This window comes from Amblyraja radiata, chromosome 15 (genome assembly GCF_010909765.2).
Source record: "Amblyraja radiata isolate CabotCenter1 chromosome 15, sAmbRad1.1.pri, whole genome shotgun sequence".
NCBI lineage: Eukaryota > Metazoa > Chordata > Chondrichthyes > Rajiformes > Rajidae > Amblyraja > Amblyraja radiata.
The window spans coordinates 50,148,733-50,170,823 of record NC_045970.1 but is presented as its reverse complement, the minus strand read 5'-3'; the positions used below and the strand labels follow the sequence as shown (position 1 = coordinate 50,170,823).

The 22,091-nt window shown below is 49.0% G+C and overlaps 1 protein-coding gene across 1 annotated transcript in view; it reads left to right on the top strand.

Annotated features, from left to right (window-relative positions):
* The first annotated feature begins 2,338 nt into the window (after nt 1-2,338).
* Nucleotides 2,339-22,091, top strand: part of LOC116981433 (hexokinase HKDC1-like) — a 53,032-nt gene continuing 33,279 nt past the window's right edge. The window contains exons 1-4 of the mRNA XM_033034487.1: nt 2,339-2,598; nt 16,512-16,605; nt 18,785-18,941; nt 21,176-21,324. Of these exons, the coding sequence (XP_032890378.1) occupies nt 16,543-16,605; nt 18,785-18,941; nt 21,176-21,324 (369 nt within the window). The 5' untranslated portion in view covers nt 2,339-2,598; nt 16,512-16,542. The remainder of the gene's footprint in view (nt 2,599-16,511; nt 16,606-18,784; nt 18,942-21,175; nt 21,325-22,091) is intronic.

Sequence of the window (22,091 nt, the reverse complement as noted above, 5' to 3'; positions counted from 1 at the left end):
CTGCCGTTTTCAATAATGAAACTTGTTTCGAGTTTGGGGATGCAGCGTGGAAATAAGCCCACATTGGCCTGCTGACTTCACACTGACGATCGGTGATCCATTCACCAGTTCTGCTCCCGCCCTTGCAGCCAGTTTACAGAAGCCAATTAACCCACAAACCAGCACGTCTTTGGAGTGTGGGAGGAAACCGGAGCACCCGGAGAAAGCCCACGTGGCCGCATGGAGAACGTGCAAACTCCGCACAGGCAGCACTCGTAGGTAGGATAGAACCCTGGTCTCTGCCGCTGTGGGGCAGCAACTCTGCCGTTGCACCACTGTGCCACACACGGGACCATGATAGTTCTCAGGAGTTTGGAAAAGGAGAACCGGGAATCCCACCGGAGCATAGTTGATTAACAGCAGAGACCTGCATTTGTATCAGTATTTAAAAAGAGAGACAGATACCTATTGTAAACTAAACTTCTAAGCTGGCGTTGGTGAGCTGGAGAAGACAATGAGGGGAGCAGAGGCACCAGGAAGGTACTGGGGCGCGATTCCAACCTTATTACCCCCTGATATCCCGAGCAGCTTTGATTAAATGCTGGCAAGCCAGGCCGGCCATTTGGTGTGAAGGGTCTCAGCAGAAACTGTCCATTTGCTCACCACCACATTCAGGAACCTGTGGTTATAGTACAGGGTGAGTGCCTACTTTCAACCTACCAACTACCTAACAGGGCGGCACAGTGGCGCAGAGTTGCTGCCTCACAGTGCCAGAGACCCGGGTTCAATCCTGACTACTGGTGCTGTCTATGTGGAGTTTGTACGTTCTCCCTGTTACAAAATCTCAGTCTCTCCTGCCTAATATCAGGCCTCCTTTTTTAAAGTTTAGTTTAGAGACACAGCGCGGAAACAGGCCCTTCGGCCCACCGGGTCCGCGCCGACCAGCGATCCCCGCACATTAACACTATCCTACACCCACTAGGGCCAATTTTTACATTTATACCAAGCCAATTAACGTACAAACCTTTACGTCTTTGGAGTGTGGGAGGAAACCGAAGTTCTCGGAGAAAACCCACGGGGAGAACGTACAAACTCCATACAGACGGCACCCGTAGTCAGGATCGAACGCGGGTCTCCGGCGCTGCATTCGCTGTAAGGCAGCAACTCTACCGCTGCGCCACCGTGAAACCACCACAAGTTACATAGTTCCTTGAAAGTGGAGTCACACATAGATAGGGTGGTCACAAAGGCTCTCAACACATTGATCTTAGTTTTAGTTTAGTTTCGAGATACAGAGTGGAAACAGGCTGTTCGGCCCACTGAGTCCTCACTGACCAGTGATCCCCGCACATTAACACTATCCTACACACACACACACGAGGGACAATTTACACTTATACCAAGTATACAAACCCAAGCCAATTAACTTACAAACCTGCACGTCTTTGGAGTGTGGGAGGAAACCGAAGATCTCGGAGAAAACCCACGCGGTCACGGGGAGAACGTACAAACTCCTTAAAGACAGCACCGGTAGTCGGGATCAAACCTGGATCTCCGACACTGCAAGCACTGTAAGGCAGCAACTCTACCGCTGCGCCACCATGCCGCCCAAATACTTCATCAGTATTGAGTGGAGGATATGTAGGAAGGAATTGCAGATGCTGGTTTACAACCAAAGATAGACACAAAACGCCGGAGTAACTCGGCGGGACAGGCAGCATCACTGGAGAGGAGGAACAGTTGACGTTTTGAGTCGAGACCATTCTTCAGACTCAAGGATCTCGGCTGAAACGTCATCCATTCCTTCTCTCCAGAGATGCTGCCTGTCCTGCTGTGTTACTCCAGCATTTTATGTCAATTGAGTATAGAGGTTGCGAGGGCATGTTGCAGTTATGTAGGACGTCAGTGAGGCTACGTTTAGAATAAGGGGTTCGGGTTTGGCACCATGTACGGGAATCGAAAATCGGAGGGAATAGGTTTAAGGTGAGGGGGGAAAGATTTAATAGGAACCTGAGGGGTATTTTTCACACAAAGGGTGGTGGGTATATGGAACAAGCTGCCGGCGTAGGCAGTTGAGGCAGGGACTATCGCAAAGTTTAAGAAACAGACAGGTACATGAATAGGACAGGTTTAGTGGGATACGGGCTAAACGCAGGCAGGTGGGACGTGTAGAAGGGACATGTTGGTCGGTGTCGGCAAGTTGGGCCAAAGGGCTTGTCTCCACACTGTATATCACTCTATAACTCTATGACAGGTTTAAGGGGATATGGGCCAAACGCAGGCAGGTGGGACTAGTGTAGATGGGACATGTTGGTCGGTGTGGGCAAGTTGGGCCGAAGGGCCCCATTTTCCACACTGTGTGACTCTTACTCTCCCTGATTGCAGGTCAGCACCTACTGAGCAGTAGAGACAGAGACTAATTCTGGCCACTGAATCCAGGGTAACGTGTGTGATCATCATTGTCACCTCACAATGGCAGCTCGTGTGTTGGAAGCTGATCTCAGTTCCGCGTGGTGACCGAGGTTGAAACACAATGGATTGTGTCAGTCTGGAAGGAGCTTCCTGTGACTACTAACACCTTTATTGGCCTTGATGCTCCCTTCAATTTATTGTGTCATGGTAAGGACAAAGTTTATTTCCTCATTAAAGACGGACACAAAAATACAGGTGTTTAACACGGGGATAGGCAGCATCTCTGGGTAGGAGGAATGGGGTAATGTTTCCGGGTCGAGACCCTTCTTCAGACTGAGAGTCAGGGGAGAGGGAACCAAGAGATATGGAAGGGTAAGGTGTGAAAACGACCGATCAAAGTTGACGATCAAGGAAAACGTAGAATGGATCATTGTTAGCTAGGGGAAGGTGACAACGAGTCATACAAAGTGAAATTTAATCAGGACAGTCAAACTAGTTGGAGAACTTGGACGGGGAAGGGATGGAGAGAGTGGCAAAGCAAGGGTTACTTGAAGTTAGAGAAGTCAATATTCATACTGCTGGGATGTAAGCTGCCCAAGCGAAATATGACATGCTGTTCCTCCAATTTGCGTTGGGCTTCACTCCGGCTGTGGAGGAGGCCCAGTGGAGTAGGCCCAGTGGAGCAGGCCCAGTGGAGGAGGCCCAGTGGAGAAGGCCCAGTGTAGTCTTCTTCGAGTCCGTTGCAATCTCAGATGTCGTTCTGCCAGTATCTGGCGCAGGTCACAGCTGGTCGGGTCAGTTCAGCCAGGTCCTGGGGGCTGCGCTGGGGGGCGTCGTCACACTCCAGTAGGTGGGACATTGTCTGTACTGCTCCACAGCTACATGTGTCTTCTGCCTTGTAGTTCCATGCTTTCATAAGTGCTTTGCACCTCCCCTGCTCCACTCGTAATCTGTTGAGGGTCTTCCAGGTTGGCCATGGGAGGTCGTGCCCGCTGGAGAGTCATTCAGTCGGAGTGATTCCTCTCTCCATCCAGTCGTGGGCTCAGTGTAGTAGGCCCAGTGGAGGAGGCCCAGTGGAGGAGGCCCAGTGGAGTTGGCCCAGTAGAGGAGGCCCAGTGGAGGGTGAGGCCCAGTGGAGGAGGCCCAGTGGAGGGGGAGGCCCAGTGGAGGGGGCCCAGTAGAGGAGGCCCAGTGGAGGAGGCCCAGTGGAGGAGGCCCAGTGGAGGAGGCCCAGTGGAGGTGGCCCAGTGGAGAAGGCCCAGTGCAGGAGGCCCAGTGGAGGTGGCCCAGTGGAGAAGGCCCAGTGGAGTAGGCCCAGTGGAGGAGTCCCAGTGGAGTAGGCCCAGTGGAGTAGGCCCAGTGGAGTAGGCCCAGTGGAGGAGGCCCAGTGGAGTAGGCCCAGTGGAGTAGGCCCAGTGGAGGAGGCCCAGTGGAGTAGGCCCAGTGGAGAAGGCCCAGTGGAGTAGGCCCAGTGGAGAAGGCCCAGTGGAGGAGGCCCAGTGGAGTAGGCCCAGTGGAGAAGGCCCAGTGGAGTAGGCCCAGTGGAGAAGGCCCAGGAAGGTTCATTGTACTTTGTGAAGAATGGGCTTACAACACCTGCCAATGCAATTGTTAATCGAGAACATTACTGCCTGACCCGCTAAGTTACTCTCGCACTTTGTGTTTAGTTTAGACATACAGCGCAGAAACACAACCTTCGGCCCAACGAGTCCGTGCCGACCAGCGATCACCCCGCACACTAACACTCTCCTACACACTAGGGACAATTCACAATTTCTTACAGAAGACAATTAACCTACAAACCTGCACGTCTTTGGAGTGTGGGAGCAAACCAAAGCACCCGGGGAAAACCCACGCAGGTCACGGGGAGAACGTACAAACTCCGTACCGTAGTCGGGATCGAACCCAGGTCTCTGGTGATGTAAGGCAGCAACTCTACCGCTGCGCCACCGCGCTGCCCCTGTCCTTATTTTTGCACATTATTTGTTCTTATATTGAAACTGACTGAAACGTGGGTGGCAATATTTAACACAGTGATTTATAGCTATCATTTTTATTAAACATTGCTCATAAGATGCAGTAAGTTGATGAAAGATGGCATATTTATCTCATCTGGGCAACATCTGCGGCTTCACTGCTTCTCTGGAAATCACCTATTATTACCTTGTCCTTATTTTTACCAGAATGCTGCCTGGATTAGGCAGTGTTAGCTACTTGGAGATTTTTTCGTTTTAGAGATACAGCGCGGAAACAGGCCCTTTGGCCCACCGAGTCCGCACCGACCAGCGACCCCCACACACTACCACTACCCTACACACAGTAGGGACACTTTACTATTATGCCAAGCCAATTAACCTACAAACGTGTCGGTCTTTGGAGTTTGGGAGGAAACCGAAGATCTCGGAGAAAACCCCACGCAGTTCACGGAGAGAGCATACAAACTACGTACAGACAGCACCCATAGTCGGAATCGAACCCGGGTCGCTGGCGCTGTAAGTGCTGTAAGGCCACAACCCTACCGCTGCGCCACCGTGCCGCCCATTTTAGACAAACGGATTATTTTCTCTGGAACACCAGAGGTTGAGGGAAAAGCGGATAGAAGCATATAAGAGGTTTTTAGATAGGCACGTGGATAGGTTCATGAGCCATAGCAGCAGAAGTAGGCCATTTGGCCCGTCGAGCCTACTCTGCCATTCAATCATGGCCGATCTCAACCCCATCTCCTGCCTTCTCCCCATAATCCTGGACAGCCTTACCAATCAAGTATCTGTTAATCTCCGCCTTAAAAAATACCCATTGATCGCCACAGCTGTCTGTGGCAATGAATTCCACAGATTCACCACCCTCTGGCTAAACAAATGAATGGCATGGATGAGTTGGGCTGAAATATGAATCTGTGACTATATATCCTGTATATCATTATGAAAATGCTTGGATTATCGTACGGTCAAAAGGAAAAGGAGTAGAATTAGGCCATTCGGCCCATCAAGTCCACTCCACCATGGCTGATCTATCTTTCCCTCCTAACACCCATTCTCCTGCCTTCTCCCCATAACCTCTGCATAACCTCTGTCGTCTGTACTAATCAAGAATAGTAAGATTAAACGAGAATTTACCAGTTCGAAGTTTGATCGTTATTTTATGAGGAGTACGTTGAGGGAATACGTGAAGAACCCCGCCAGGACGCATGCGTGTCATTCTTCAAAGCAGCGGTGTGAAATCACAGATAACTGTAATGACTTAAACATAGTAAGATTAGAGAAGAAATACCAGTTGAGTATATGATCATGGGTGGGAGCGGAGGGCACGTATGCCCTCAACGTACTCCTCATAAAATAACGATCAAACTTCGAACTGGTAAGTTCTCGTTTAATCTTACTATTTTACTTCGGAGTCACGTGAGTGACTACGTGAAGATTTCAAAGCTCTGTGATTTCATGCCGTGGAAACGAGTCCATGCATCACATCTGCCTTAATGACTGTAGGAGGAATTGTGTCAACATATTTTAGACATGAATCCGACATTGAAATCCATGAATTGATTAACACAAATTATAGCCCCTATTTATGGGGTAATTAAATTACAGAACTTAAATTGTTTCTGCAAATGTTCCAGGTTTAATGACTGGTTTATGATAAAATAGTTGGAATGTTTTTCCCCTGACCATCCTGTTGCCTTGAGGATTTGGTCCATTGGTACATCCAACTGCATAGCTGCCGATGTAGCTGCAGCCCTGGTGGAATGAGATTTTAAAATATTAGTATCCATCCCAGCCTGTATTAGAACCTGTTTCAGCCATCTTGAGATGGTCTGGACCGTCACTCTTTTGTGTGGTGCTTATGGCTGACTAAAAGTGCCTTCTCATTGCCTCTGATGATTTTCGTGTTCTCCATGTATAACGACAAATGTCTTACTATACAGAGACGATCATCTGTTGGGTAAGACCTAAATTCTATATTGAGGCCTGCTGATCCCTGTCTGTTCTGCTTTACTAATTCATAAATATGAAACGTAATGTTTTCAGATGAAGACGTCATGTGTCCAGTCTTAATTTATGTAATGACTGTACCCTTTGTGCCGTGACCAATGCCATTAGCATGACTGTTTTTAATGTCAGTCTATGTAGGGACAGAGCTGTTGCTGGAGACCAATTCCTGAGCATCTTCAGGACAATACTCACATCCCATATTTGGGAGTACCTGGTTCTATGGGGATTGGTATTAAAAATTCCCCTCATAAGTTTTGTTACCAGTGGGTGAGTCCCAGCAGAGTGACGCTCTGTTCCTTGCCATAGATAAGTTGATAGAGCACTTCTGGCGCAGTTGATGGCACTATAACTGAGCCCCTCGTCATAATGGAGGCCTGCCAGGTACTCCAGAACAGACGGGATGTTCATATCTCTGTAGGTGAAGCTGTTTTTGTGACAATACATCTCCCACTTCCTGATATAGACCAGATACTGTATTTTGGTGGACTGTCTGTGGCCCGCCGAAATCATGTTCACTGTTCGGTCCATCAGTCCCAGCTGTAGTAGTGGTATTTTTAAACTCTACAAATTAATAAATTCAAATAGTTATGGCATGGGTGGCTATCCCTTGTTACGGGATGAACCAATAAGTCTGGTCTATTCGGGATGGTGATACATAGTTCTAATACCATGTTCAGTATCACTGGGAACCATGGTTGAGTAGGCCAATCGGGTACTACCAAAATACCAGACGCAGAGTCTTGCTGTATTTTCCTTAATACCCGACTGATGAGGCAGAAAGGAGGGAATGCATAAATAAACAATTCCCCCCCCCCCCCCCCATGCAGTGAAAATGCATCTGTCGCCGCTGCCCCAGGGAACATAGTTTGATAACTGTTGATTAAGCCTGGATGCGAATAGATCGATATCTGGTGTTCCATATCGTGCTGTAATATCAGCAAATACTTTTTATTCAACATCCATTCGGTGTTTTCATTAAATTTGCGTGACCTGGTGTCTGCCACTAAATTTAGTTTACCTGGAAGGGTTGCTGATAATGATTGGATTGAAACAAAGCCAAATGTTATCTATCCACCATTTTAGTTCCATTATAGCTTTGATTGGTAGCTTCATTGGTCTGTCAAAATGACCAGCATTGATTTTGAGTGCTTGTATTTTTGCTCTCTGTAAATTTTGGTAATGTAAAGGTCCAAATTGTGTGGCTGGAAAAGCAGCCACCATTTTGCCAATTACTTTTGCTACCAATCTGATGGACGGTTACTGATGTCAATGAGGTTATTGCAAGCCTCTATTAAGCCTATAGCCTTTCCCTTTGGCAAAGTCACCGACATGTGAACGGAGTCAATGGTGAACCCCAAATAGTCCATAGTAGTGGAAGGCGTTAATTTAGATTTAACTGGATGGATAATAAACCCCAGTTTTTCAAATAACTGTTTTGTGGCTGTTACAGTTTGTTTGGCCAATTCCAAAGTTTTGCCCACAATAAGTATGTCATCTAGATATGCCATGACCATGTGTTTTCGTTTCCATAGAAACGCTAGGGCTGGTTTCAAAATTTTAGTGAACAGCCTGGGGGCTGATGTTAAACCATTTGGCAGCGCTCTATACTGCCAGGCTGTCCCATCCAGTTGAATTTTAAGTAACATCTGTGGTCACCTCGTATAGGCACTGAAAAGTAAGCATTTTTTAATCGATGCTAGCCATGAAGTAACCTTTGGAAATCAATTGTTTAGCAGTAACAAAGGTTTCCATTTTAAAATGAATATATTGTACAATGTATTCAATTTGGTCAGATCTATGATGATGCGACAACCACCATCTTTTTTGTTTTTGGTAAAGATATTGGACACCAATTCTAGCGGTTCGTGTTGGGATTTTTCAATTACCCGTTTTGCGTAAGGCCGCTCCAGTTCAGCCTGCGCTTCTGATTTTTCTTTACCGGAAAGTACGAACATTCGGTTCGGTATATGTTGAACTGGAGGGCTGTGTTTGTGTATAATTCTATTGTATATCCCTGGATACTGCTTAAAATATAAGTATCGGTAGTTAACATACTCCATGCATCCAGAAAGGAGAGTAATCTCCCCCCAACCTCCATGCTCGCTGCAATTTGTAGGGAACCAGACCCACCTACCTCCATAGTTACCAGTGGCAGGTTTACTTCTTTTTGTAAATCCTTCGTTGATGTTGAGGCGTCAGTGTCTGGGTTTGTGGTTTGGTTGATGTTGGAGGTTTGCGTATCTTCCAAGAAGGCCGGTCTGGGCCATGGCCTAAGAAAGACTCATGTTTGGTGTACCGGACCTTCGAGCTTTCACCAGTTGGTCTTGTTCTACTGGTGGGTGCGTAAGGGTGCTGTCTATGGCCGTGTGTTGCAAAGCAGTGCCAGTGCATCCTGTTGGTCCTGCGACATGTCCTTCTCATCCACTGTGCGGGTGAAAGCTGTTATCCCCGCTGTTTAGGAGTTTCCATATACAATTATTTATTACAGGAACATTCAGGGATATACAGTTACCCGGTGTCAAGTGTCCTCCAGGTTTTGGCCAGTCTGGTCTGGCTGTATGAAGTTGGACACCATGTCCAGTAGATTTTCACGTTCCTGCACCCCCTGCACACTTGATTTCTGTTCTGCAAACCCCTCTTCAGGATCAGCCCAGAACTGACCCCCAGTACTCCCCACTGACGAGGGAGAAGCACTGTGCAACCCTACAAGAGGTGCTGCTGTGGGTTTTACATAGAGCCCACAGTGACTCGACTCCATCACGTTGGAGCAAATGCTCCACACACCGCTCCATCCGGCTCCAGCGCTCACGGTCGCTGGCCGCCCGCGGCTGCTCAAAGTCGGACTCATCTGAGTCCACGACTTTGATGGTTTTTTGTTTTGCCTTACCGCCCGGCCGCGGAGTGGATCTGGCCGGTGCGGAGGCGACATCGGGCACAGCTGATCCCATTATAGGTGATTCAAGTGTCGCTGGCCGCTGCTGGCCCACCAGCTTTGTCGCAGCCCTCGTTGGTTTCTTCGACTTTTCCATGCTCCCTACCTGTAATCAGCATGGGAAAACACAAAAAGACCGCAGAGTACTCTTACCTGCAGGTCCTGGTTTAAATTGTCGCTACGGGGGAACGTCGTTCCACCCCGCCTCCTGCCATTTTCGACTTGTCAAAGTCGACGGTCCCATTCTGAATAGTCTCCCGCCCGGCCGTGGTGTTCTGGCCGGCGCGGGACCAAAAGTCGGCACAGCTGATCCCACTTACGGGGCTTGTGCCTTCAGCTGCTGCTGGCTCCCGCAACTTCGCGGTCCTCCCCAGCCAGCTTTACTCGCAGCACTTGTGGACACTATTTTGTCCAGCTTCCCCCCCCTGTGTAAAAACAGCGCGGGGACAAACACTACCGCAGAGTAAATCACTTACCTGCAGGTCGCGGTTTCAAACTTACCGCTGCGGGGGAACGCTCCACCCCGCCTGTCGTTTCGCAAGCGTGAAAGCGATATGGCACGCATGTGTCCTGGCGGGGTTCTTCACGTAGTCACTCACGTGACTCCGAAGTAAAATCTATCTCTGCCTTAAAAATACCCACTGACTTGGCCTCCGCAGTCTTCTGTGGCAAAGAATTCCGCAGATTCACCACCCTCTGACTAAAGAAATTGTTCCTCATCTTCCTAAAAGAACGTCCTTTAATTCTGAATTATCATCTAATTTATTCAATTTTCTGCTGGCTTGCACCATTTGCTTGATCTATTTATTGATATCCTTGTAAATTGTCCCTAGTGTGTGTAGGATAGTGTTAGCGGATCCGGTGCTTTCACTTTTCTCATCCTCCCTTCTGTTTCTATCCTTGAAGCTACTAGTGGGTTCAAATTCTGGTGCTTTGTAATGTTGAGGCTAGTGAACCGAACCACCTTTGGACAAACATTGACATCAGTTTGCTGATGAGAATTTGTAAACAAGTTTAGGCACAGAAAATACGCGTTCAACATGCCGATCATTTTTTGGATGTCAAAATGGTGCCCGCATGGTATTTACTGCATTGTTATATTTGGGACTTCATTCCATGAGCGGCAACTGCTGAGCTTGAAGTGAATAAAGAGCCAGCTGTTTCTAGATTCAAGGTGTAAAGATATCAAAGAGTCTGGTCTATAATAGGACAAATATATTCCGACAGCTGACCGAGACCTACAGAATTATATCCACTTTAGTTTAGTTTAGATGGCGCAGAAACAGGCCCTTCGGCCCACCGAGTCCATGCCGACCGGCGACCCCCGCACACTAATAACACTGTCCTACACACACAAGTTATTTCCTTCGCTCCATGGATGTTGCTGCACCCGCTGAGTTTCTCCAGCATCTTTGTGTACCTACTCACACAAGGGACAGTTTACAGTTTCAACAAAGCCAATTAGCATACAAACCTGTACGTCTTTGGGGTGTGGGAGGAAACCGGAGCGCCCGGAGAAAACACACGCAGGTCACGGGGAGAGCGTACAAACCCCGTGCGGACAGCACCCGTAGTCAGGATGGAACCCGGGTCTCTGGCGCTGTAAGGCAGCAACTCTACCGCTGTGTCAATATGCCGCCCACTGTTTGCGAATTAGTTGCATGTAGACAGTGAAGCCCTCACAGTTGATAAATACCACTTGGAGATTTAGGTTTAGGGAGATATGAGCCAAACGCAAATGGGACCAGCTTAGGGCCGGGACGGGTCTGTACCCGAAACGTCACCCATTCATTCTCTCCAGAGATGCTGCCTGTCCCGCTGAGTTACTCCAGCTTTTTTGTGTCTAACAGCGGGTTTGTAGGTTAAATGGACTCTGTAAATTGCCAGCTAGTGTATAGGGAATGGATGATGGGGTTGGACAGGCTAGATGCAGGAAGATTGTTCCCGATGTTGGGGAAGTCCAGGACAAGGGGTCACAGTTTAAGGATAAAGGGGAAATCCTTTAGGCCCGAGATGAGAAAAGCGTTTTTCACACGGAGAGTGGTGAATCTCTGGAACTCTCTGCCACAGAAGGTAGTTGAGGCCAGTTCATCGGCTATATTTAAGAGGGAGTTAGATGTGGCCCTTATGGCTAAAGGGATCAGGGGGTATGGAGAGAAGGCAGGTACAGGATACTGAGTTGGATGATCAGCCATGATCAAATTGAATGGCGGTGTAGGCTCGAAGGGCCGAATGGCCTACTCCTGCACCTATTTTCTATGTTTCTGTGAGAGCGTGGGATCACAAAGAACTAGCATGAACAGGTGACCCATGGTTGGTGCGGACGCGATGGGCCGAAGGGCCTGTTTCCACTCTGCTCCGTAATCATGTATCTGCACACTGTGGACGGCTCGATGGTAATCAGGGTATTGTCTTTCCGCTGACTGGTTAGCATGCAACAAAAGCTTTTCACTGTACCTTGGTACATGAAAATAAACTAAAACCTAAACTAGAAAAACTAATGTAAACTAGGTCAAAAGTCAAGAGCGTTTTATTGTCATACGTCCCGGATGGGACAATGAGATTCTTACTTGCTGCAGCACAACAGAGTATGTGAATATGTAAACATAGTACACAATGGGGGAAGAGGAAAAAAAGTTCAATAAATAACATATATAGTGCAATAATAATATTGTCTTTTGCAGTTCAGAGCTCAGAGCCTATTTGTAGTTGTGTTTAACAGACTGATGGCTGTAGGGAAGAAGCTGTTCCTGATGTTTTCAGGCTCCTGTTCCTTCTTCCTGGTGGCAATGGTGAAACGAGTGTGTGGCCCCAGGATGCTGTGGGTGACTGACTACCTTTTTGAGGCAGCGACTACGATAGATCCCTTCGACGGTGGGGAGGTCAGAGCCGGCGATGGACTGGGCAGTGATCACAACTTGTTGTAGTCTTTTCCGCTCCTGGACGCTCAAGTTGTTGTTTGCAGGCAAAGGAATGTCCAGGAAGAGTGGGATGCTTTTGAAAAGTGTGATGACAAGAGTTCAGGGTGTGCACGTTCCTGTCGGAGTGAAGGACAAGGCAAGCCCGGTCAAGGATATTCCGAGGGACTAGTGGTTTATTATTGTCACCTGCACCGAGATACAGCAAAAAGATTTTCTTTGCCAAGAGACGGTGATTCTTCATCATTCATCATCGTTGACAACATTAGCGACACAGCGGTGCTGGTATCCGACGGGAACGCTGACGGACGCACTTCACCATATAACCATATAACCATATAACAATTACAGCACGGAAACAGGCCATCTCGACCCTTCTAGTCCGTGCCGAACACATAATCTCCCCTAGTCCCATATACCTGCGCTCAGACCATAACCCTCCATTCCTTTCCCATCCATATAACTATCCAATTTATTTTTAAATGATAAAAACGAACCTGCCTCCACCACCTTCACTGGAAGCTCATTCCACACAGCTACCACTCTCTGAGTAAAGAAGTTCCCCCTCATGTTACCCCTAAACTTCAGTCCCTTAATTCTCAAGTCATGTCCCCTTGTTTGAAACTTCCCTACTCTCAGTGGGAAAAGCTTTTCCACGTCAACTCTGTCTATCCCTCTCATCATTTAAAAAACCTCTATCAAGTCCCCCCTTAACCTTCTGCGCTCCAAAGAATAAAGCCCTAACTTGTTCAACCTTTCTCTGTAACTTAGTTGCTGAAACCCAGGCAACATTCTAGTAAATCTCCTCTGTACTCTCTCTATTTTGTTGACATCCTTCCTATAATTAGGCGACCAAAATTGTACACCATACTCCAGAATTGGCCTCACCAATGCCTTGTACAATTTTAACATTACATCCCAACTTCTATACTTCACATCTCTGTCCTCCAGTTCCTGCACTTCCGCCGCTGGAAGGAAAGGATTTTGGTGTGTGTGTGTGCTTGATCATCGTTCCTTACATGTACGACAGTGATCGCAACTTCTACTGAAGTGTGGAAGGTTGTTGGCTCGCTAGGAGCTCATCCGCCCTTTGGCAGGTCTTGTTTTGGGTCCACAACCAAACCAGGTGGGGGAGACGGTTTAGTCGCCGACTATCCGACCATGGAGCAGGTAGCACGGGATTACATGGTACCCATGGCGGGGGGGGGGGGAAGGGGGAGGGGGGGGAACTCCCCCCGACCTGACACTGCGATAAGCACTGACAATGGGAACAATTGATTTTGCTCTCCCTCGTCTCTCTACTGACTCCTCCCCCATCTCTCCCCTACCTCCCACTGTCCACCTCAGCCCACCCTGTCTCTCTCTTGCCCTGTCGTCCTCCTTGGTTCTTCCCCATTTTGCCCTGCCCTCCTCCATCACTTCCCTTCTCTGCCCTCCCCCCACATCTGTCCCCTCCATCCTGACCTCCCCCTGTCTCCCCAGCCCTGCCTTGCCTTTCACCTCTTCTCCGTGTTGCCCTCCCCATTTCCTTAGTGTAGAGAGATACAGCAGGGAAACCGGCCCACCAAGTCCGCGCAGACCAGCGATCCCCGTACACTTAGCACTACCCTACACTCTCGGGACAATTTACAATTTTTACCGAAGCCATTCTACCTACAAACCTGTACGTCTTTGGAGTGTGGGAGGAAACAGGAGCACCCGGAGAAAACTCAAACGGACACAGGGAGAACGTACAAACTCCGTACAGAGTGCACCCGAGGTCAGGATTGAACCCGGGTTTCTGGCGCTGCAAGCACTGTAATGCCCCTGTCCCACTTAGGAAACCTGAACGGAAACCTCTGGAGACTTTGCGCCCCACCCAAGGTTTCCATGCGGTTCCCGGAGGTTGCAGGTGGTTGCCGGAGGTTGCAGGTAGTGGAAGCAGGTAGGGAGACTGACAAAAACCTTCGGGAACCTCCGGGAACCGCACGGAAACCTTGGGTGGGGCACAAAGTCTCCAGAGGTTTCCGTTCAGGTTTCCTAAGTGGGACAGGGGCATAAGGCAGCAACTCTCCCGCTGCGCCACCATGCCGTCCTTTCATTTAGCTTAGAGGTATAGTACTAGAGAAACTAGCCCATCCATGCACTGAATCCACACCGACCAGCGATCACCACATACACTAGCAGTACCCTATACACTAGGGACAATTTACAATTTTTACCAAAGCCATTCAACCTACAAACCTATACATCTTGGGAGTGTGGGAGGAAACAGGAGCACCCGGAGAAAACCCACGGGGTAACAGGGAGAACGTACAAACTCTGTACAAACAGCACCCGAGGTCAGGATGGGACCCGGGTCTCTCGTGGCGCCACCATGCTGTTTCTCACCTGACTCCAAGTACTTCAATTCTCTCAACTTGACCGAGAGCAAATGAAGGATCTTCTAAATATTTTCTTATCCACGTGCACAGGAGCCAACATTTGTTCTGTGCATTTAGTTTAGTTTAGTTTAGAGATACAGCACGGAAACAGGCTCTTCGGACCACCGAGTCCGCACCGACCAGCAATACCCGCACACTATCGCTATCCTACACAGACTTGGGGCAACTTACATTTTGATACCAAGCCAATTAACCTACAAACCTGAAGGTACACAAAATTGCTGGGGAAACTCAGTGGGTGCAGCAGCATCTATGGAGCGAAGGAAATAGGCGACGTTTCGGGCCGAAACCCTTCTTCAGACTGATGGGGGGTGGGAGAAAGAAGGAAAAGGGGAGGAGGGGGAGGAGCCCGAGGGCGGGCGGATGGGAGGGTGGGAGGAGACAGCTAGAGGGTTAAGGAAGGGGAGGAGACAGCAAGGGCTAGCAAAATTGGGCATCTGGACTACACGTCTTCCCACCCTGCCCCCTGTAAAGACTCCATCCCCTACTCCCAATTCCTCCGCCTACACCGCATCTGTTCCCAGGATGAGACATTCCACACCAGGGCATCGGAAATGTCCTCGTTCTTCAGGGAACGGGGATTCCCCTCCGCCACCTTAGATGAGGCTCACACCAGGGTCTCATCCATACCCCGTAACACTGCTCTCTCTCCCCATCCCCGCACTCGCAACAAGGGCAGAGTCCCTCTGGTCCTCACCTTTCACCCCACTAGTCGCCAAATACAACACATAATCCTCCGCCATTTCCGCCACCTCCAACGTGACCCCACCACTCGCCACATCTTCCCATCTCCCCCCATGTCTGCCTTCCGCAAAGACCGCTCCCTCCGCAACTCCCTCGTCAATTCTTCCCTTCCCTCCCGCACCACCCCCTCCCCGGGCACTTTCCGTTGCAACCGCAAGAAATGCAACACCTGTCCCTTCACCTCCCCCCTCGACTCCATTCAAGGACCCAAGCAGTCGTTCCAGGTGCGACAAAGGTTCACCTGTATCTCCTCCAACCTCATCTACTGCATCCGCTGCTCTAGATGTCAGCTGATTTACATCGGGGAGACCAAGCGTAGGTTGGGCGATCGTTTCGCCGAACACCTCCGCTCAGTCCGCAATAACCTACCTGAACTCCCGGTGGCTCAGCACTTCAACTCCCCCTCCCATTCCCAATCCGACCTCTCTGTCCTGGGTCTCCTCCATTGCCAGAGTGAGCAACAGCGGAAATTGGAGGAACAGCACCTCATATTCCGTCTGGGGACCTTGCGTCCGTATGGCATTAACATTGAATTCTCCCAATTTTGCTAGCACTTGCTGTCTCCTCCCCTTCCTTAACCCTCTAGCTGTCTCCTCCCACCCTCCCATCCGCCCGCCCTCGGGCTCCTCCCCCTCCTCCCCTTTTCCTTCTTTCTCCCACCCCCCATCAGTCTGAAGAAGGGTTTCGGCCCGAAACGTCGCCTATTTCCTTCGCTCCATAGATGCTGCTGCACCCGCTGAGTTTCCCCAGCAATTTTGTGTACCTTCGATATTCCAGCATCTGCAGTTCCCTTTTGGACAACCTACAACCTGTGCGTCTTTGGAGTGCGGGAGGAAACGGAAGATCTCGGAGAAAACCCACGCGGTCACGGGGAGAACGTACAAACTCTGTAGTCGGGATTGAACCTGGGTCTCTGGCGCTGTAAGGCAGCAACTCTAGCGCTGCGCCACCGTGCCGCCCATTTCTTCAACTGGGAGTGAATGAAGAGCGGAGACTAAATTGGAATTACATTTGAGTCCAGAAGGTTTGTGGGCCTGTCAATGTCAGCGTTTGTATCAATCCGAACCACCGTAACATTGACATTCTCATGATCGTTTTTCTTTTGTTTCGTCAGGACCTAATACCCTGAAACACCAAAACAAAAAATGTTTGCGGTACATCTTTTGGCTTTTTACCTTACGAGAATTAATGAAGATCAAGTCAGAAAGGTAAGTGAGGCAGCAGGTAAATGTAGATGGGTTGCTGGGAACCGTGAAAGACTCGAGGGCTTGGGATAAATGGGACTACTGTGGACAGGGTGAGCAGCTTCAAATACCTGGGAGTCCACATCACAGAGGATCTGACATGGACAACACACGCCGCCGCACTGGTGAGAAAGACAAAGCAGCGCCTTTATCACCTTAGGCAGCTGAGGAAATTCAGAGTCTCTCTGAGGATCCTTCTGTCCTACTCTGGGGCTGTAGAAAGCATCCTGTCCGGTAACATCACGATCTGGTTTGGGAACAGCTCTGCCTCGGACAGGAAGGCTCTGCAGAGAGTAGTACATTCGGCTGAACGCACTATGCGTTCACCACCCTGCAGGACCTATACACCAGAAGGTGCAGATCTAGAGCCAGCAACATTATGGGGGACCCCTACCACCCCAGCAACGGACTGTTCCAGCTGCTACGGTCAGGCAAACGCCTCCGCTGTCACGTTGTGAAAACAGAGAGGATGAGACGGAGTTGCGTCCCACAGGCCACCAGGACTGTAAACTCTTATCTCACCAGGGACTAATTCACTGTTGTGTTGTGTCTTTTTATTTTTCGAAAATGTAAATACTGGTTCTGTTCTGTTTTGTTGTTCTGTTGTTTTTGCACAATCCGCAGGCATTGCCACTTTCATTTCACTGCACATCTTGTATGTGTATGTGACAAATAAAGTTGACTTGACTTGACTAAGGGGCAAAATTTAAACACAGAACAGTAGTTTTGTTTTAGGTACACAAAAAAGCTGGAGAAACTCAGCGGGTGCAGCAGCGTCTATGGAGCGAAGGAAAAAGGCAACGTTTCGGGCCGAAACCCTTCTTCAGACAGTAGTTTTGTTTTAGTTTAGTTTAGAGATACAGCGTGGAAACAGGCCCTTCAACCCACCGAGTCCGTGCCGACCAGCGATCCCCGCACATTAACACTACCCTACACACACTGGGGACAATTTTACCTATATACCAAGCCAATTAACCTACAAACCTGTACGTCTTTGGAGTGTGGGAGGAAAGCGAAGACCTCGGAGAAAACCCACGCAGGTCACGGGGAGAAGGTACAAACTCCGTACAGACAAACGCCCGTGTTCAGGATCGAACCCGGCACTGTTTGGTTATAGCTCTACCACTGCGCCAGTGTCAATGCTGAACCTAATTCCAAGTTAAATTTGTTTAGTTTAAAAATACAGCGTGAAAACAGGCCCTTCGGCCCATCGAGTCCATGCCGATCAACGATCACCCATAGACTGGTTCTATCCAACACACTGGGATACACTACAAACCTGCACGTCTTTGGAGTGGAGCTAGTGGAGCGAGGGGCCATTTTATCTAAACTAAACTAAATCAAACCAAACCAAAGCAAAGCAAACCGGTTATTCAAGTGCATCAGGTATGCTGGTATGTGCTTTGCTGACAATTGCTGTCCCTCTCTCTCCATCCATCCCTCCCCCTTCCCAGTTCTCTGACCAGTCTTACTGTCTCCGACTACATTTGATCTCTGTTTGCTTTGTTGGTAGCTTCTCCCAGCTAACAATCGTCTACTCTACATTTTCCTTGAACCTCATTCCCTTTGCCCCGTTTTCACACCTTACACTTCCTTATCTATGTATCTCCCTCTCGACCCGAAACGTCACCTATCCCTTCGCTCCATAGATGCTGCCTCACCTGCTGAGTTTCTCCAGCATTTATGTCTATCTTCACTCTCTCCTGATATCAGTCTGAAGAAGGGTCTCGACCTGAAACGTCACCCATTCTTTCTCTCCAGAGATACTGCCTGTCCTGCTGTGCTGCTCCAGCATTAGTTTAGTTTAGAGATCCAGCGTGGGTGAGGGGTGGGGGGGGGGGGGGGGAGAGTGATGAATAAACCACGTGGTCAGCCCACTGGATGTCAACCCTCCTGGCCCTGCAGGTCGAGGGGGGGAGGGGGGAGGAGGGGAGGAGGGGAGGGGAGAGTGATAATAAACCACGTGGTCAGTCCACTGGATGTCAACCCTCCTGGCCCTGCAGGTCGAGGGGGGGAGGGGGGAGGGGAGGAGAGGGGGGGAGGGGGGAGGGGAGGAGGGGGGGAGTGGGGGAGGAGGAAAGGGGAGAGTGATGAATAAACCACGTGGTCAGTCCACTGGATGTCAACCCTCGTGGCCCTGCAGGTCGATCGTTTCCTATACAACATGCAACTCAGTACTGAACAGCTACGAGACATCATGGCTCGATTTGACAACGAGATGAGGAAGGGACTTGCCGTCAACAGCTATTCGACGCTCAAGATGCTGCCGACCTATGTGAGAACAACCCCTGATGGGACAGGTATTGCAGAATGAAACGACAGCACAAGTTTAGTTCAGAGATACAGCACGGGAACAGGCCCTTCGGCCCGAGTCCACAGCGACTGGCGATCCCCGCACATTAACACGACCCTCCACACCAATTATACTGACACCAATTCAGATTCAGATTTAAACTTTATTGTCATTGTGCAGTGTACAGTACAGAGACACCGAAAAGCAGTTAGCATCTCCCTAGAAGAGCGACAAAGAATATGAGCAATAAATAAATATATTTACGTGCATACAGTCACAGTAGTGCAATTATTTTTTTCCTGGAGGGAGGAGTGTCCGGGAGGGTGATTGGCAGTCACCGAGGTACAGTGTTGAGTCATGTAACACCCGCAGGGAAGAAGCTGTTCCTGGACCTGCTGGTCTGGCAACGGAGAGACCTATAGTAGGTATGTTGCAAAGCCTACCTGAAGCGTCTTTGAAAATCTGCCGCTACGGGTGTGCGCGATTTTGGCGCCGTTTAGAGGGGGCGGGTTTAAAACGCGATTTTCTCTAGGCTGTTCAAATCGAAGATGTTCAGCCTAGTTAATTATTAACGAAAAATCGCTGGAAGACCCCGTCGCAAAAGCTATTATTAGGTTTAAAGGCCTTGAATAATAGTTATAGTAGTTTAAAAATCAATCTCTAAACCCGCGACCGCCAGCAACCGCAGGGTCTCATAAAGCAGATAGCAGAAGGAAGGTTGTATATTTTTACATAAAAAAGGGCTTCTAAAGATCCCGTTATACAAAGTTTACTATTGCGAGTAGCTCATTTTGGCCCCATTATATCGCGCAGTATTTTTCTGGGCATTTGAGGGCACAAATCTACCGCAATGTGAACGTTCTAAACCAGCGCGTTCCACAGGGACCCACTGGAAAGCTGATTTAAATGGGCATTTATTTACAGCAATTGAACACTGAATTCCTTCCATTTGGCCTATAAATTAATGTAAATGAGATTTAAAAATCATGTTTTATTGTGAATTATTTGTGAATATTATTTGGACATTTAGGCTATTTAAAAATGTTAATCATTTATTAAGAAATGGATAGATGTTTAGATCTAGTAATTGAAGTCTGAAATTAGCTACAATTAGGTAACTAACTAATTATATGCTTTAATTTCAGGTCATCCAAGTAAGATTATTTTATATTTGTTTCAGAATGCTTCAATCTATGATAACTGAAAATTTCATTTAGTTCTCTTAATTTTTAAGAAAGTTATGGGCTTTTGACTGTTCACGATCACAACTTTTTTGTTATGTCCATAGAAAATCAATAGGGAACAAGATGCTCATTTCCGAGTATGAAAATGGCCATAACTTTTTAAATACTTGAGATATGAAAGTGAATTAGGTGTCAAATTAAACTTATTTTTATGCTTTATCTGATGGGATAAATTACAGACTTGATTTTTAAAATCTCAAAATTTTGTAACATTGCTACCTATAGCGCCTCCCGGATGGTAGGAGGGTAAACAGTCTGTGGTTGGGGTGAGAGCAGTCCTTTGCGATGCTGAGCGCCCTTCGCAGACGACGCTTGCTTTGGACAGACTCAATGGAGGGGAGCGAGGAACCGGTGATTGCGTTGGGCAATTTTCACCACCCTCTGCAGTGCTTTCCGGTCGGAGACAGAGCAGTTGCCATACCATACTGTGATGCAGTTGGTAAGGATGCTCTCGATGGTGCAGCGGTAGAAGTTCACCAGAATCTGAGGAGACAGATTAAACTACAAGCCAATTAATCTACAACCTGCAGTGCGGGAGGAAACCGGAGATCTCGGCGAAAACCCACGCAGGTCACGGGGAGAATGGACAATGCCCCAAATAACGGGGAGAATGTACAAACTCCCTACAGGCAGCACACGTAGCCGGAATCGAACCCGGGTCTCCAGCGCTGTAAGGCAGCAAGTCCACCCCTGCGCCACCTAGCTATGTCGTTCCGTGCTTCTTTGGAGCGTTTAATAGCCTGATGGCTGAGGGGAAGAAGCTGTTCCTGAACCTGTTCCTGACCTTACAGTATTCAGGCTCCTTAGTTTTAGTTTAGTTTAGAGATGCAGCGCGGAAACAGGCCCTTCGGCCCACCGAGTCCGCGCCGACCAGCGACCACTGAGGGCGCATTTTTTAGGCTCCTATACCTTCCTCCCGAAGGCAGCGGTGAAACGAGTGTATGACTGCGCATCGCATTGTTCCCCGAGTGTCCGTAACCTTTGCGTTTTGTGGCAGAAAAGGGCGACTTTTTGGCGTTGGATTTAGGCGGCAGTCGGTTCGAGGTGTTGCGGGTCAGGGTGTCGGAAGACGGGAGGCAGATGATACAGACGGAGAGGCAGATGTACCCGATGACTGACAAGATGAAGCAGAGCCATGCCAACGAGGTAACCCCACGCATACGACTGATTGATCAGCACTTTATCGCCACACGTACCTGGTGCAGTGAGATTCATTGTGTGCGTACAGTGCATGGGTATGCAAAGAGACGCCACGCAAAGGGCGATGTCAGAGTGACAAAAGTATTCAATATAGTCCCGCTGGTTCCTGTTCCTTCAACTCCCCCCCCCCCTTCCACCCCCACGTCCCCCCTATCCACCCCCCCCCCCCCCCCCCCCCCCTCCCCGTCCCTCTATGTTCTACGAGGCCACCTCATGCCGGGTCCTCTCTCTTCTCTTATCCCTAATTTGCCTTTTGCTGGAACTAATGCTACCATTGCTGGATGGTTGATTCATAAGGTCGGAAGGTCAGAAGTGATAGGAGCAGAATTAGGCCATTCGGCCCATCAAGTCTACCCCGCCATTCAATCATGGCTGATCTATCTCTCCCTCCTAACCCCATTCTCCTGCCTTCTCCCCGTAAACCCCTGCCACCCGCACTAATCAAGAATCTATCTCTGCCTTAAAAATATCCATTGACTCGGCCTCCACAGCTTTCTGTGGCAAAAAAATTCCACAGATTCACCACCCTCTGACAAAAGAAATTCGTCCTCATCTCCTTCCTAATGGAACGTCCTTTAATTCTGAGGCTATGACCTCTAGTCCTGGACTCTCCCACTAGTGGAAACATCCTCTCCACGTCCACTCTATCCATGCCTTTCACTTTCCCTCTCCCTCGCCGACGGCCCTCCCCCTCGCCAAAGTCATGTGATAGG